The sequence below is a fragment of the Natator depressus genome, chromosome 11 (genome assembly GCF_965152275.1).
Source record: "Natator depressus isolate rNatDep1 chromosome 11, rNatDep2.hap1, whole genome shotgun sequence".
Taxonomy (NCBI): Eukaryota; Metazoa; Chordata; order Testudines; family Cheloniidae; genus Natator; species Natator depressus.
This window is the reverse complement of record NC_134244.1, coordinates 27611318-27627412: the sequence shown is the minus strand read 5'-3', so window position 1 is coordinate 27627412 and position 16095 is coordinate 27611318. Positions and strand designations below refer to the sequence as shown.

General features: G+C 39.6%; 1 protein-coding gene across 1 annotated transcript in view; it reads left to right on the top strand.

Moving 5' to 3' along the window:
• Positions 1-16095, top strand: part of NEB (nebulin) — a 196328-nt gene that overhangs the window by 156277 nt on the left and 23956 nt on the right. The window contains exons 129-144 of the mRNA XM_074967337.1: positions 158-265; positions 1561-1665; positions 2474-2578; positions 2696-2800; positions 3670-3774; positions 3862-3972; positions 4816-4926; positions 5406-5507; positions 5664-5768; positions 6933-7031; positions 12140-12250; positions 12409-12513; positions 13254-13358; positions 13755-13859; positions 14772-14882; positions 15315-15425. Of these exons, the coding sequence (XP_074823438.1) occupies positions 158-265; positions 1561-1665; positions 2474-2578; positions 2696-2800; positions 3670-3774; positions 3862-3972; positions 4816-4926; positions 5406-5507; positions 5664-5768; positions 6933-7031; positions 12140-12250; positions 12409-12513; positions 13254-13358; positions 13755-13859; positions 14772-14882; positions 15315-15425 (1704 nt within the window). The remainder of the gene's footprint in view (positions 1-157; positions 266-1560; positions 1666-2473; positions 2579-2695; positions 2801-3669; positions 3775-3861; positions 3973-4815; positions 4927-5405; positions 5508-5663; positions 5769-6932; positions 7032-12139; positions 12251-12408; positions 12514-13253; positions 13359-13754; positions 13860-14771; positions 14883-15314; positions 15426-16095) is intronic.

Sequence of the window (16095 nt, the reverse complement as noted above, 5' to 3'; positions counted from 1 at the left end):
TCTTCCTACTCTGAATTGTGACCTGTGAAGTATGCTAATTAAAAAATTGAGTCCTCCTCAGCCACAATAAAATATTTTTCAACTTGACTTTTTTAAAAGGACTTACATGCTTACATGGTTAGCCAGAATAATACGATTTAACAATTTTTACCCACAGATTATTTACAAGATGGAATTTGAGAAGGCTAAGTCTAAGGGGTACACCACAATCCATGACACCCCTCTCTTACTACTTATGCGCAAGGTCAAAGACAGAATAAGTGATGTAAGTAAATTATGCCTGGCATTTGATATCAGTACCTTTATTTTACTACACAATACTGTTCCTTTCTACCTAGTAGGTAACGCTGCCATAACAGCTTGCCTTTTATTAGAATATATCAATATTATTTTAATTCAAAATTCCTCCTGCTGCATCTGACACATTCACAGGGAATATAACAATGTTTAAAAAAACTGAAAAGCTATAATCATTCATGTACCTTTTCAGCATAGTTCACGGGATAATGATGCTTGGAATAGAACAGCTCTTACCTGTAATGAAAGCTGCAGGTTGAGCTATTATCTTTTTAGCTGGTTTCTTGGTTTCTTTCCCTGGGTTGGCCAGTAGCTTTTGTATTGCCTTGGATTAATCACTATCATGCCATTTTCCCATCCATACTGTGGGGATAATAAATACCCCAGAGCAGTGTTCTGAGGCTAAATTAATTAATGTATGTAAAAGACTTTTGAAATTCTTAGATGAATGGTGCTATAGAAAAGAAAGGATGAAAGTATAAGAGAGCAAGGTTGGTCCAATGGTTATAGCACTACTCTAGGAATTGAGAGCTCCGGGTGCAAGTCCCTGCTCTGCTACAGACTTCCTATGTGACCTTGGGCAAGTCACTCAGTTGTTTTGTGCTTCAGATCCTTATCTGTAAAAACAGGATAATAGGATTTCCCATCCTCACAGGAGTGTCATTGAGGATTAATACATTAAAAGATTGTGAGGCATTTGGATACAACAGTAATGAGGGACATATGGATGAGAAGTAGAAAGTATTAATATTATCTAGTTGCCCATACACAATCCTGAAGGACAAAGATTTTCAAAAGTGCCCAGTGATTTGGGGTATCTACATTTTTGGAAGTCAACTTGAGCCCCCTTAAAGAAGCCTGATTTTCAGAAAGTGCTGAGCACCCACCCTCTGAGAATCAGGCCCCTTTAAAGTATCTTGTATTGGGCACCCAACAATGAAGGCACCCAGAATAATTAGTCACTTGAAAATCTTGGCCAAAAGCTTTCAACACAAGTTAGTGTGGACTGTGTATTTCATGTTGAATTAAACTGATACATTTTTATGTTTCTATGAAAATGGAACTCTACCTGAAGACAGTGTATCTTTTGTGTGTGGGATGGCTGAAAACTAGATCTATGGATGCCTCTTCCTTTTTTGTTATAATTTTTAATTAAACAATTAGGGGAATTGCTTAAAAGTAGAATTCCACGTGCTGTTCTTATTGAACTTTCATGGAGTTGTGGCACATAAATAAAGACTCAGAATATGTTTCTTTCACCAGCTGAAATACAAAGAAGTTTATGAGAAGAATAAGTCTCACTGCAACGTTGTACCGGATGCTGTTCATATTAAAGCTGCCAAAGCTGCCTACAAAGTAAACAGCAATGTGAGTTCAGTGCTATTAATGCTTTTCACTGTTATTGTCAATGGCTGATATTTCAAAGGACTCTATGGGAATTAGGCACTCACCTTCCATTGAAATTCATTGGGACTAGGCCCCTTTATGATCTTTTTTGAAAATCACAGCCAGAATATAGAAAATTTTATAAATTTGGAGCATCTCCACTAAGTCTGGATTTTGCTGAAACCCCCAACCTGGTCTTTTGTGTTCTTTTGCTTATCAGATAATTTTGATGATCTTTGAAGAATGTGTTGTTTTATCACAGGCTGAAATGAAATGCTGAGTTTAAAAGCATTATCCATGCACACAAAATTTCCAACATGTAGCACAAACACCACTTATTCTTCAGGCACCTCCTAATTCCTCAGGTATGGAGGCATAGGTGCTCCTACTATTTTCCATGCTAATTGATTTAATCTTGTAGCTAGCATAAGTTCTACATGGGAAGGGCTGAAGGCCTTCACACCATTGGGTGGATCCAGCATGCACTGACAGGCTAGTGAGATAACACATCCACTTTCTTCAAGGCCATGCCCACTTTTCAGTCCTGCATATGCTCCTTCAACCTGGCAGGGGGAAAATCATCACAAATAGACTTCCTCTGCATTTGTTCATGACTCAGAAGAGAAGCACATCCCAAAAGTGCTGCTTTCATGGACGTGTACTTTTCCAGGCATGATTTCCTTCCCTTCTCCCAATTCTCATGCAGTTGTTCAGGCACGGGGAGAAGTAGGCTCTGTACATATTGAGTTTATGAATGATATGACTTTCATTAATGTTTCTTTTTAAACAGCTGGATTACAAGAAGAAATACGAAGCAACCAAGGCTCATTGGCAATGGACTGTTGATAGACCTGACTTTCTCCAAGCAGCCAAGGCATCCCTGCAACAGAGTGATGTGAGGAAACTAGAAAATATTATATTAGCTTATACTCCCTCCCTCCCACACTCCATCACTCTTTCACAGCAAAGGCTTGGGGTACTTTTTGTCAGCTTTTCTTTTCTTGTCTGACAGTATGACTACAAACTAGACCGAGAATTCCTTAGGGGATGCAAACTGTCTGTCACAGATGACAAAAATACAGTGTTGGCTTTGAATAATGCCATCCTGGCAAGCGATGTAAGTATTTGAACTTCTACTTTATGTTTATTCCTTTGCTAACAGTTTACATGCTATTTAAGGAACCTAAAACCTATGTTGTGTGTCCAATTGTTTTTGTAACTATAATACCATGAAAATGGAAACACTGGACTTTGTGAATGTCATTCTGTAGAATTTGTTGCAGATAATTTCATCTGGGCATAGTCTCTGTACCTTGGTTCCTAATTGGGAGCAGGGGTTGCTCAATATCTCTGAAAAACATGCCACTTCTATTTAGGCATCTAAATAAGGACTTAGGGAATCTAACTTTAGAAATCTAGGTTTGAAAATTTTGCTCAGAATTTCATATTTCATTATTTAGGCTTGTTTGTTTGTTTGTTTTATTAACAAATTGACAAAATCTGGGATGGTTTTGGTCTTGCAAACCTCATTGGTCTGGTTGGTTGATTTGCAAACATAAACTAGAGGCAGTTCAGATACGTGGCCCTTTTTATCCAAATACCCAACTTTTATGGTAAATAAATTATTCTGGTTTTGACACAGGTTTAAACTCCATACATTGAAATGCATGCATTACGCATACATACTTAAAACCAAAGCTGCTGCTTTCATTTGGGCATAGTACCATGTCTTTAGAATAAATGTTGGGAATACCATAACAAGATCTGAGTTTAAGCTTTAGTGAGATGTGTAGGAATATATAGGCTGGGGCATATTAAAGTTGACAAGCAAATCAAACTATGGCCTAATCCTGAAAACCCTTACTCACATCAGTGGTGTTTGCAAGGCTCTGCCATATACAGAAACATGAGTATATTTGAAGCCTATTTTTAAAGTCAGCATAAGACAAATAAATTGCATAAAATAACATCTTTTCTCTCCTCCAGCTAAAATACAAAGAGAAGCATAACAAGGCTAGGGGAACATGCCTTGCTGTCCCAGACACACCTCAGATCCTCCTCTCTAAGTGTGTCAGCTCTCTTGTATCTGAGGTACCACATGTAATATTGTGTGTCTTCATAAACAGTTCCTTCTTATACCCTATATTTCTTTCAACTATTTTTTCTCTATGCATTCAGAACAAATACAAAGAGCAAAGTAAGAGGCAGCTCCCGCATGGTTCTTATACAACCCTGCCTGAGACCCAGGACACTGTTCGTGTCAAAGAGGTGACCAAGAATGTCAGTGAGGTGCGTGACAAGTATAGTGCAACATTTATTGCTCATGTAGAATTTTGCTATTGCTACATTCACGGTGTGTATTTGATCCTATCAAGCATTTTTTATAGATTCCTCCATATACATTTTCTTATTTCTGTCCAGTGAGACATTTGAAATCAATAGAACTGCTCATGACCTTAAAGTTAAGCGTATGCTTAAATGCTTTGCTTCATCAGGGCCCAAAACATCACATCTCTTAGTTATTAACTCTGAGGGATCCCCTCAGACATGCTTTAGGTAACCTTTGATGCTGTAAGTTGCTTCCAACGTATTATGCATTAGCAGGCACTCTGGATCCTCTCTTTTTCTATGTGGTTTAAGATTTTGTTGGTGGCGATAAACAATGTTGGGATAATAGCTTTTAAAATATTTCAAGAGACCTCTTCCCGCTATCAGTCTTATTTCCATTTCCAGCTCCAACACAATGTCTTCAGGCTGGATTGGAGAACTGCTGTTGAGACTGTAATGGGCAGGTTATGGCCTCTTACAGGTGCACATTCACAGGCACCTGTTAACCTCCTACCATTCCCATGAAAGGATGGAGTGTTGGAAGACACTACCTCAGAAGGCTTTGATTAGACAGGAAGGACTGGAACCATTTCAGGGGTTCAGTGGGATGTATATGGATATCTTCTAAACACTGCAGGGAGCCAGGTTTCCTTGTCTGTGCTGATGCATGTTTAGAAGAAGTAAACGATGTCTCTGGCTATCTCCATTGGCTTCTGTGAGGAGTTATTGTGAGTGTCGGTAGAACACAGTTCCTTGTAGGAATAATGATTGACATATAATATAAACCCTATTTGCTCTACACAGACAAACTATAAAAAGAAGTTTGTGAAGGAGAAAGGCAAGTCCAACTATTCCATCATGCTGGAGCCTCCTGAGGTGAAACATGCCATGGAAGTCGCTAAGAAACAGAGTATTGTAAGTTTGTCCTGCATTTACATCAAGCAAACAGCCCATATGACCATTTTCAATTAGAGTCATTCTCAAATCAGAAAAATCAAATTGGTCTGATTTTCAGCTGGATGTCTCCCCAGCCTCCATTTTGCAAGGAAAATATGCATGAAATTATATGTAGGCAGAAAATTTCACCTAGAGAAATAAAGGCCATCTCCTGGAAAATGTGATTGGGAGTTAAAATAGTTTGCTCACAAATAACAGTTCCGTCACAATAATGTTTTCTTTCATCTTTTTCATATACAGTTAAAATTGCATGATATTTATTACTTCATTTGAAAATGACTTACAAAAGCTGGTCCCAAAGATCTGTTCCCAGTGAAATCAGTGGCAAAACTCCAACTGACTTTCACAGCAGCGATATTGGGTCCTCAGTGGCTGTTTTTCTAATTAGTAAACACTAGAGTAATCCACTTTCCTCTATGTTTGTTTTCATTGATTAGGTTGAATACAAAAAAGATGCTAAGTCACAGCTCCATTACACATCTATAGCAGATCGACCAGATATTAAGAAAGCAACCCACGCTGCCAAGTTAATCAGTGATGTGAGTATTTTGTAAATCTCCTGTGTACCTCCTTAGCAGTATTTTTCCTGTAGCAAACTATATCAATATAAATTATTAGAACAGCATGTGGAGGTGTTTGCATTTTATCATTAAAAGTTAAACATTTTTATGTACTGATTGATTTTTCTTCAATAGATTCAGTACAAAGCCAAGGCTCGAGGAGAGGCTTGCCTTGGTGTAAGCATGCTGGGACGTCCAGATATGGAACTTGCTAAGGAGGTGTCCAAACTTACTAGCCAGGTAATAATAAATGTTTGCAAATTTTGGACCAGTGTGAATAATGGCATGAGTTCACATTCTTCTGGGACAGAAGTCAGTAGACTTTTTCAGCCACTTCAGAATTGAACATGGAAATAATTCTAGATAATTTTAAGGGGAGTATGGTAACTTAATTTGAAAAAGTAACTCACTGGGCAGAGTTTGTGTGCTTTATGAAAGAAGCAGCAAATGCTTGTATAAGGGGTGTTCTGTGTTATAATGGGACTGATATGGCTTTCAGTGATGTAAGTGGGTCTTAAGTCACCACTCCCTTGCATTGTAGTAATTCACATCTGTGCAAAGTGAGCATACAAGAGTTTTGCAGGATGGCAGAGAATCGTGCTCAATGGCTAAAGCTCAGCTGACTTCAATGGGAGCAGAACTGAGCCCTGGAGAGATGACTTTTGGGAGCGGGGAGGTTGAGCCTTGCTTCTTTTGTGGTTTCTTTGTCTGTCCTCTTTTCTGCATTCTTCGCTTTTCTTGACATAAACGTCTTATGTCTCCATCTCGTTCAGAATATGTCACTTGTAGTCCCTCTGAAATGTTCAGCATAAAGAGCTTTACACAAGAGGAAGTGTAACTTCATGGAAACCTACCATGTAGAAATGAATGACAAACATCTGAGTTGCTCTGTTGATATTAGTTAGTATTTGGAAAATAATCCCTGAATGCTGAGGACAAGTCTAAAATTGGACACCCAAAATTAGAGGCCATTTTTGGAAACTCACTCTTTGTGCTTCACTTCATCCCATCTGTAAAATGGGGATGATAATACTGCTTACCCACCTTTGTGAAGTACTTTGTAATGGACAGGTCGTCATCACTATATATACAAGTGCAAGCTATTATTTTACATTAGAGATTTCTAATATCCTTTCCATTTGCCTATTCAAGATAAGGAATTATTTTAATGTATGTCTTTCAAATAATTCATTACCTTTTATTTTTGAATGAATACATCATGTTAATATAAACTTCCTTTCTCTTGTAAAATAATCTGGAGCATCAGTTAGTGTGGATCTTACTCTTGCTGTTTCCTGTGGGAATTTTTCAACCTCACCACCACTTGGTTCTCTCACACAGCTTTATGCTTGATCCCTGTGATGGTCTGCTGTTCTGATCTTGCTATCTTGCTACGCATTATAGGTGGAATACCTCAAAGGACACATGAGAGGGCATGGAGCAGCATCTTATGATACACCAATGATGAGACACGTTAAGAAAGCTAATGTCCTAAGTAGTCATGTAAGATGGATTTAAGTGACACAAAAGGGAATGTCACTTCCTCTATGTTGTATATGATCTGTGTCATTCCTAGCACAAGACAATCAGCCTGAATTGTAAATGAGTTTATAATGCACCAGTTGCACTGTTTTTTTCTGCAGTCTTTCTGTCAAAAGTGTGGAATGCACCATTTGGCTAATACCTCTTTTTTTCCAATGCAAAGACTGTGCATGGGACCTCTGTGGGTGGGGAATTTGACTAAACCAATTTACAGTGTGTAGAACTTGAAGCCAAATTCTACCCTTGCCCTTCGTGCAGCTTCCAGTGATTTTAATGGATGTCTCCAACACACACAGCCAAGGCTGGAATTCTGCTCTTAGGATTTAAATTGAAAAAATGCAGCTGAATTTGGTCTCTTGAAGACAACATAGGAAATGGGAAAATATGTGCCATTAGATGACAGTGCTTAAACTGAAAGATACAAAATTACACTGAGATGGAGTTAAGGATCTAATACTGAACTGCAAAAGCAAAGAAGTCTTAATCCCTTGTGCATTTAGCTTTTGCAGTATGTATTTGTGTTACCTTAGGTCACTCAGCAGTTTGTACACACTGTTCTACTTAGGCATAATACCAAATGACAAAAATGTGGAGTCCATTGCCTTAATGGGGATTTTTAAAGCATATTCCTTTAATGTTTTTACAGTAATCAGAAAAACATTAGGAAACCCTGATACCTGCTCCCATGTGCTCTGACTCAGTCAATGAAATCCTCTACCATGCTACAGATCATTTATTTAGGTCAGATTGTTTCTTTCTGTACTGAACTGGTCAGAAGAGGGTTTATGTGAATCCCTGTAATGAAACCCAAGAGAGATTATTCAGTTGCTGGCCCCAGGATCTATACCCCAGACTTGTTGTTGGCCAGACCTTAGGATCAGGGTCACAGGAAGTCAATGGAATTGTGCCAATTTACATCAGCCAAAATATTGACCCATTGTCAGGAATGTGATGATGATATATGTCATTTTCAACACACATAATACACTGTAGATGAGGTTCACCTGTTCACTTAGCTTCCTGGTGTCAGAGTGGTACAATGCAGCCAGTGTGTTTCTGTAAATTTGGCCCCAAACCCTCTGGCAAAATAAATTCTGATTGCAATTATTTCAGGGCACATACTTTCTAATCCTCCTTCCCAGCTCAGAAATCATGGGTATTATGGCTGTGTCACAGAGTGTGAAATGGCAGTGCACAGATTCCACAGCCTATTTTGCTCAAATATTTTCAAAGGAAAAAAGGGGTTTTACTGTTTTTCCATGTCTACACGTGATTACTGCATGCAACCGCAGCATGTCTAAACATCACCTCCTATATTTGTCAGGAAATAAGAATCTTTTCTTGGAGCTGGGTGCCTATTAAGCCCACACTGCTCCATAAAAGCAAACTTTACGAGGAAAAGAAGAAAAGCAGCATAACTCATCAGTAATGATCAGAGCTCTGTTTTATGTGTTTTAGCTTCAGTTCTGGTTTTAAGTATAACCTGACCTTCCCTTAGTCTTTGAGTAACTTTTTTAACTGGCTTGATTTTCATCTTGAAAGAAACCGAGTTAGTTGAGTCTTGAAACTGATGTGGCATGTTTCTGTTGTTGTCTTCTTTGTCGTGTTTACTTTTCTGGGCATTTCCTATTAGAGAAGCAGCACCTCACCCATCTTGTTATCCTATCTTTACAAGACAGGTACCCATTTTGTTCTCTAACCACTCACCCTTTTTTGTTTTCTCTGTGTGTCTGTTGTAATTATTTTTAATTTGGAGCTACGTTTAGTTTCCCCCTTCTGTGATCATTTCTTTTCTTATAAGTTCAGCAAAAGTGAACTACTCTACTTTGACATATGGGCCTGATTCTGATTATTACACCAGTGTGTCTCCATGGACTTTAATGCATTTACACCTGATTTACACCTTTGTGATATCAGAATCAGACGCTAAGTGTTGCTCTTGAATGGCAAAAATGTTGTTGTTCTTTGTTTTCTTTCAGCAAATATAGAGCTGGTGTAGAGCATGAGACTGTATGGATAAAATATGCTAAAGAATTTAAAAGCCAAGAATAAGTGGACTGTGATTTATCTATGCATTGAAGCATCTTTTGTGTTTACTAATATGGAACTGTATGCTACTATTTCTGTAAATGTGTTTAAAGCATCGGTATCATTCCCAGCATGAGCCGTTCCTTTCATCAGTTATGTCTGTCAGCTCTTCTGTAGATGACTTGTTTCATTTGATTATTTGTATAAATAGCTCTTGTGGATTTGTTTTTACTGGAGAATTATTGATGGCTAGTGCTGGGAAGGGCCTCCTGTCCCTTCCTCACCGCCACAGTCTCTTACCCTCGCACTGTGGGTGAGAGAAAGGAGGTGTCATTGCCTCACCCCCTTTCCACACCCACCTGTGGATCAGCAAGGGGCAGCACGTAGAATATCTCTGGTGGCTGACGCTCAGTTAGAGTGACCACACACGCACAGACTCACACCCACCCACACCTACAATGTGGGCTCTGGTTGTAAAAGTCAGAATGTGACCCTAAACTCTTGAGAGGCAACTAGTTGAAGTTTCAACTTCAGTGGGATCAGAATTTGGTCCTAGCTGCAAGATCTCATGTAGCTTTGGTCCTAGCTTTAAGATCTCCGCTGAAAGTACTTCAGCAACCCCCGATGGCAAAATCTTCTTATCAAAATGACTTTCCTGTTCAAAACATGTCCCTAATTGAAGTGCAAGGGTCCCTGTCCTGCGTATTTGTAGACATTGTGAACAATGGTCATCCCCTGTAGGTCCACAGGAAATAGTCATCTGCATCTAAACCTAGAGCCAGTGAGAGATCACCATGGGTGAAATCTTGGTCCCATTAAAGTCAGTGGCAAAATTCCCATTGATTTCAACAGGGTCAGAATTTCACCCTATGTCTGCTGAACTTTCATGGACTTTCACTGATGTTCATGGATATGGTTTAACCTGAGCCTCCACCTTAATTCAGAGTGGGTCTAGGGATCTTGCTTAGCCTGTTGTGCACCCCAGTTCCTAATGATTAGTTTAAATTTACCCTTTCTGAAGATGTGACCACTCTCTCTTTTTGTACGTATCACCTCTTTTTGGTTAAGATAAATTGTAGTATCTTCATTATGCACCTGAAAATATTTCTGCTGCCTCGTTTATGCTACTACCTCTTGAGTATTTAGGTAGTTTTCATATCTCCCTCTTCTCTAAGCCCTGGTCTACACTAGGACTTTAGGTCGAATTTAGCAGCGTTAAATCGATGTAAACCTGCACCTGTCCACACGATGAAGCCCTTTATTTCGACTTACAGGGCTCTTAAAATCGATTTCCTTACTCCACCCCTGACAAGTGGATTAGCGCTTAAATCGGCCTTGCCGGGTCGAATTTGGGGTACTGTGGACACAATTCGATGGTATTGGCCTCCGGAAGCTATCCCAGAGTGCTCCATTGTGACTGCTCTGGACAGCACTCTCAACTCAGATGCACGATTGTCTGCTGTTGCTCTGACGCAGGGAGGGGCGACTGACGACACGGCTTACAGGGTTGGCTTACAGGGAGTTAAAATCAGCAAAGGGGGTGGCTTTACATCAAGGAGTATTTCAGGCAGGACTTCACGGAGGGTTCCAATAAGAAATGGTGCACCTAAGTTATTGTTCTTATTGGAACAAGCAGGTTGGTCTGGCTTCTGATTGATACATGGCTAGATTTACCTCGCTGCACCTTCTCTGTGAGTGACTGCAGTGTGACCTAGAGGAATGAGTCCCCTAGACGGGGGAGGAGGGGGTTGGAAAGGAGTACAAAACAAATCTGGTCTGTTTCTTGTTTTGATACACTCCATCTATCTTTTACATCTTTGGCTGGCAGCAGACGGTGCAGAAGGACTGCATGCCATCCACATCTCATGGCTGCTCGGCAGAAGATGGTATAAGAGGACTGCTAGCAATCCATATCGCCTGCCTGCTCACCATAAGATGGTTCAATAGGACTGACTGCAGGACTAAAGAGAATGACCTGATCAAGTCACTCCAAATTTAGTCCCTGGGCCCATGTCTGCCCAGGTGCTTCTGATCGACCTCACAGAGGCGACCAGGAGCACCTCGGACATGACGATGACGGCTACCAGTCCTATTGCACCGTCTGCTGCCACAAGGCAAGGGGTTGCTGCTGCTGTGTAGCAATGCAGTACCGTGTCTGCCAGCACCCAGGAGACATACGGTGACAGTGAGCTGAGCGGGCTCCATGCTTGCCGTGGTATGGCGTCTGCACGGGTAACTCAGGAAAACAGGCGCAAAATGATTGTCTGCCCTTGCTTTCACGGAGGGAGGGAGGGAAGGGGGGCCTGACGACATGTACCCAGAACCACCCGTGACAATGTTTTAGCCCCATCAGGCATTGGGATCTCAACCCAGAATTCCAGTGGGCAGCGGAGACTGCGGGAACTGTGGGATAGCTACCCACAGTGCAACACTCCGGAAGTCGACGCTTGCCTCGGTACTGTGGAAGCACTCCGCCGAGTTAATGCACTTAATGCACTTAGAGCATTTTCTGTGGGGACACACACACTCGAATATATAAAACCGATTTCTAAAAAACCGACTTCTATAAATTCGACCTAATTTCGTAGTGTAGACATACCCTAAGATACACATATTAAGCTTCTCTAACCACTCTTTGTACAATTGCCAGTTGGTCCCTTTGGGTTGGATTCTACAGTCATACATGCCTGCACAACTCCCACTGATATAAACATTGGCCTATCTTATTTAGCTAGTTTTTGTCAACTTTTTTAAAAAAAAATATTTTTCAATTTACCAGCCTTATCTGCATGTGAGGAGCTAAAATCTGTGCATTGAATGAAAGCTATGAATGGTGTCTTGTAAAAATTGAATGTGCATTTTCTTTCCCACGTCAGGTGATCTCTAAAAGATCTTTTATTCCAATGGATGTCTTAAAATTATTGCATTTTTTGATCTTCTGTTCGCCATCAGACTCTTTGTGAATGTGGGCTTATTCAGTCTCTGGCACAAGACAGGCTAATGTTCAGGAATAATTGAAATGCTTTGTTGTTTTCAATTAGTTGAAGTACAAAGCGAAATTTGACAAAGAGAAGGGTAAGAGGCCGAAGTATGACTTGAAGGAGGCCAAGATCTACAAGACCTTGAAAGATGCTCACAACATCGCTAGTGAGGTATGCCTACTCATTACAATCTTTTGCATTTTCCAGGGGGGTTTTAAAATTTTGGCTTTGACTAGCAGAGTCCTACTTTGTGGTACTAATACATTATATATTAAAAGCTTGATTTGGAGTCTTCTTTCCTGATTTTGTTTGATATTTCATTCCTGTAGGTTAAATATAAGGCGGATCTAAAGAAACTTCACAAGCCTGTGACAGACATGTCAGAATCGCTGATAATGAACCATGTCCTGAGTACAAGTCAACTCTCCAGTGCTGTAAGCTCATTAACTAACCCCAGATCTATTTGATTTTCCATTCCCATTCTGTATTGACCTCTGCTAACAATTTCTATAACAGCTCCCTCCTTTACTGTTCTGAGGACATCACCTGGTAGTGATCTCTTCCTCTCCTACCTAATGATTATTACCTACCCAACTAGCAACATTAATACATCCAGCCTTTGGACACTGAAATCTATATATGTAGAACTGCTACTATTTTAAAACCTCTAACCATTTTTTAACTGTAATCATTTTTTACATTTTCGACTGATCCTATCTCACTAACAAATACCAGGTTTCTTTTCCATTTTCTCCTTTTTTTGCAATTCTTTCCTATTTATTATTATTTGTGACTTTCTTTTTTACTGTTTTTAATGGGATTTTTGTGTTTACTATCACCCTGCTGTAGTATCACAGAATGATGGCTATGTCTAATATAGCACTTCAGAATGATATAAAAGATCAGTCATTATTACATGACATAACCCTATTTCTTTTCTTTTCCTGGTGTAAAATAAAATCTTGGTCCATTTTGAGATTATCAGAAAGGACAAATGTCCACCCCAAATCTTTAGAAATAAATCTATTTGGGGGTTGCTTTCCCCCCACCTCCCTCATTTTGTTAGATTTCGAATTGCTATTTGATGTGCCATTGAAGTGTTTGCATTAGTTGGGCCTAGGAAGTAGACCTGATCAGGTTTTTATTGAGGTGGTACTTGATGCCTTCCCTTCAGTACCAGTACAAGAAGCAATATGAGAAGAGTAAGGGTCACTACCATGTGGTGCCAGATAACCTTGAACAGCTTCATCTAAAGGAGGCTACAGAACTACAAAGTCAAGTAAGTTGGTCAAGTGTTTCTCATTCATCCATTTACTTTCAGTGTCAAACAGTTACTACAATTACCCCTAGAGGGCTCTCTGATATGGAATGAGCCCTATGCCAACCTGCTGTACACAGAAGTCAGTTAGAAACATTTTCTCATTTATTTCTATTGAACGCTCACTATATGTATGCATATTTTTGACACGATAGCAAGTCTGTCCCTTCCATGTCTTTAACCTGTGATGGCAGCGGATAGGAGCCCTGTGCATTTCAGTGAGAGCGCCAGAGACTACAGTTCATTTTCTAATGGAAGTCTGTTGACTGAACGAAACAGACACCTATAAGTCCATGAGCTGGTATAGCAGCTACTTCTCTGCTAATTCGGAGGGTAACTTGGGTCTCCTGTTGTCAGGTGAAATACAAGGAGAAGTATGAAAAGGAGAAAGGAAAAGCCATGCTGGACTTTGAAACTCCAACATATATCACTGCCAAGGAATCTCAGCACATGCAGAGTGAGGTAAGATGCTTCATCAGCAAACTCAGTAGAGTTAGATTTAGGAAACCTCTGTATAGTGCTGTTTCATTATTATGTTTTCACAGTGAACTGAAAATGGTTGGGGGTAAACCTTGAGTGGTGTTGTGCCCTGTAAACTATAGTTACATTGTAATGTAAGTTCCATTATACCTGCATTACCAATGGAACCATACTTCGTTAATTCAAGGGATTTCGGTGTGTAACTATAAAGGATGTACCTCTGACACTCTGTCTACATCAATAAACTGTAATAAAGTAGCCTATACTTGACCAGTAACTTTGAGTCTATGGGAGAAATACAGTATGAGATTACCATTTCACTGAAGGGTTTGCAGCATAATGTATTACGGGAGTTATCACAGTCTATGGGAAGACTTTTCAAACTGTTAGTGTAAGTGCTCAGAATATCATTTTTATTGGAGACCTGTATTTTTCAGCAACTCCGTTTAATAGCTGCTTGTCTCTGATGTCACAGTATTTTTCATTGGCCTGTCATTCTATCCTTTCAAGCAGTTATTTCTTATCAGCTTTAAGTTTTCATCTTGTTTTGTCACGTTGAGAAACTTATACATGTTGAAACACACTTGTGTAAGGTGGTCAGTCATGCTGTTTGGGTGCTTCCATGGATTGTTTGAACTTCTTGCCATACACAGACAATTAGAAACACTTCTGATAGAGGGTCAGCTCCAGCTTCCATTGAAGCCAATGAGAGCTGTTTCAAAGACTTCAATGGAAGTAAGGTTACACCTACAGTTACCTTCCTGGAGATGGTGACACTGTGAAATCAATGGAGATAATTAGAAGTTGCTCTTTTGTCCTGGTGCATTTATTTTGAAGCAATATGAAAAAAGTAATAAATATTTGCTTTTTTTCCCTTCTTCCTACTCATATTAGAAAGAATATAAGAAGGACTATGAGGAGTCCATTAAAGGCAGAAACCTTGCTGGCCTGGAGATTACACCATCTTTCTTACATGTCAAATATGCAACCAAAATAGCAAGCGAGGTAGCAGCTACTCTGCATTTACTTCCTCTATTGAGCCAAATAATTCCACTAATTAACCTCACCAGTATTCCACCAGTATTCACTAATTAACCTCACCTCATTGCTTACCATGTATGTTAAGTATGTTTTCAGATGTCTTTGTACCATGATGTAATTTGTTGCATATGTTAATTCCACTAATTGTTAACCGTATTCACGTTTATTGTGTCCCTTTACATCAACATAATTGTTCCTGTGTGTGTGCATCCATAAGAGTTTAGAATGAGTTCTGATCTCTGTCTTTAGAGAGTATATAACTCCAAACAATATTCTTTGTTACTTAAAACAAAACAAACAAAAACCCCCCCCTGTTCGGTCTCATTTTTTCTTTACATCAGAGTAGTGGAATGATAACTATTTCTGCAGTTTCCCCTTCTCTTTTCCTTCCTATAGAAAGAATACAGGAGGGATCTAGAGGAAGGTGTCAAAGGTAAAGGTATGACACTCTTGGAGGAGACTCCAGACATGTTAAGAGCAAAGAATGCAACTCATATCCTAAATGAGGTAAGTCAAATTACTAGCTGGAATAAGGCCTGACTGGAACTAGAACCATTCCACAGCATTAACGCACAAGGTGACATTAACACAGAATGATAAATGTTGCTAGACATGGCCTTTGGGGAAGGGAAGAGTATTCCAGTGAGCTGCAGAATGGGAGCTAGCACTTGCTGAGCACTATTCATGACTCTGCAACTGACTTTATGTATGACCTTGTGCAAATCACTTTAACTATACTGCATATCTGTAATGGAGGTATTTCACAGTAACCTCTCTCACAGGAGTAGCTAAGTTAACGCATGTTTCTAAGGGCTTCACCACTACTGGATAAAAGGAGACTTCCAAATGCAAATTATTATTATTATGGTATGTCAATGCAATACTTCAAATTAAATGTACCTGATAACTGGCAAAGGGGATATTTGAATTTGTAATATATTTGTATTGATGCTGCAGCAAATTTGTGCAGTTCAAGTTTATTATATTACCATAATTTATATTACAACCGATAATGGGCCAAATGTAGCAAAGTTTCTGGTGTAAATTATACTGACTTGCACCAAATAGATCCTTTGAACCCCAGGGAAGATTCATCCTAGTGTTTCTGCGACTGTGCTTCACAAAGTTACCATCGGGGGGGAAGCATTAGTTCTTGAGGTTCTAAAGCTGCTATTGT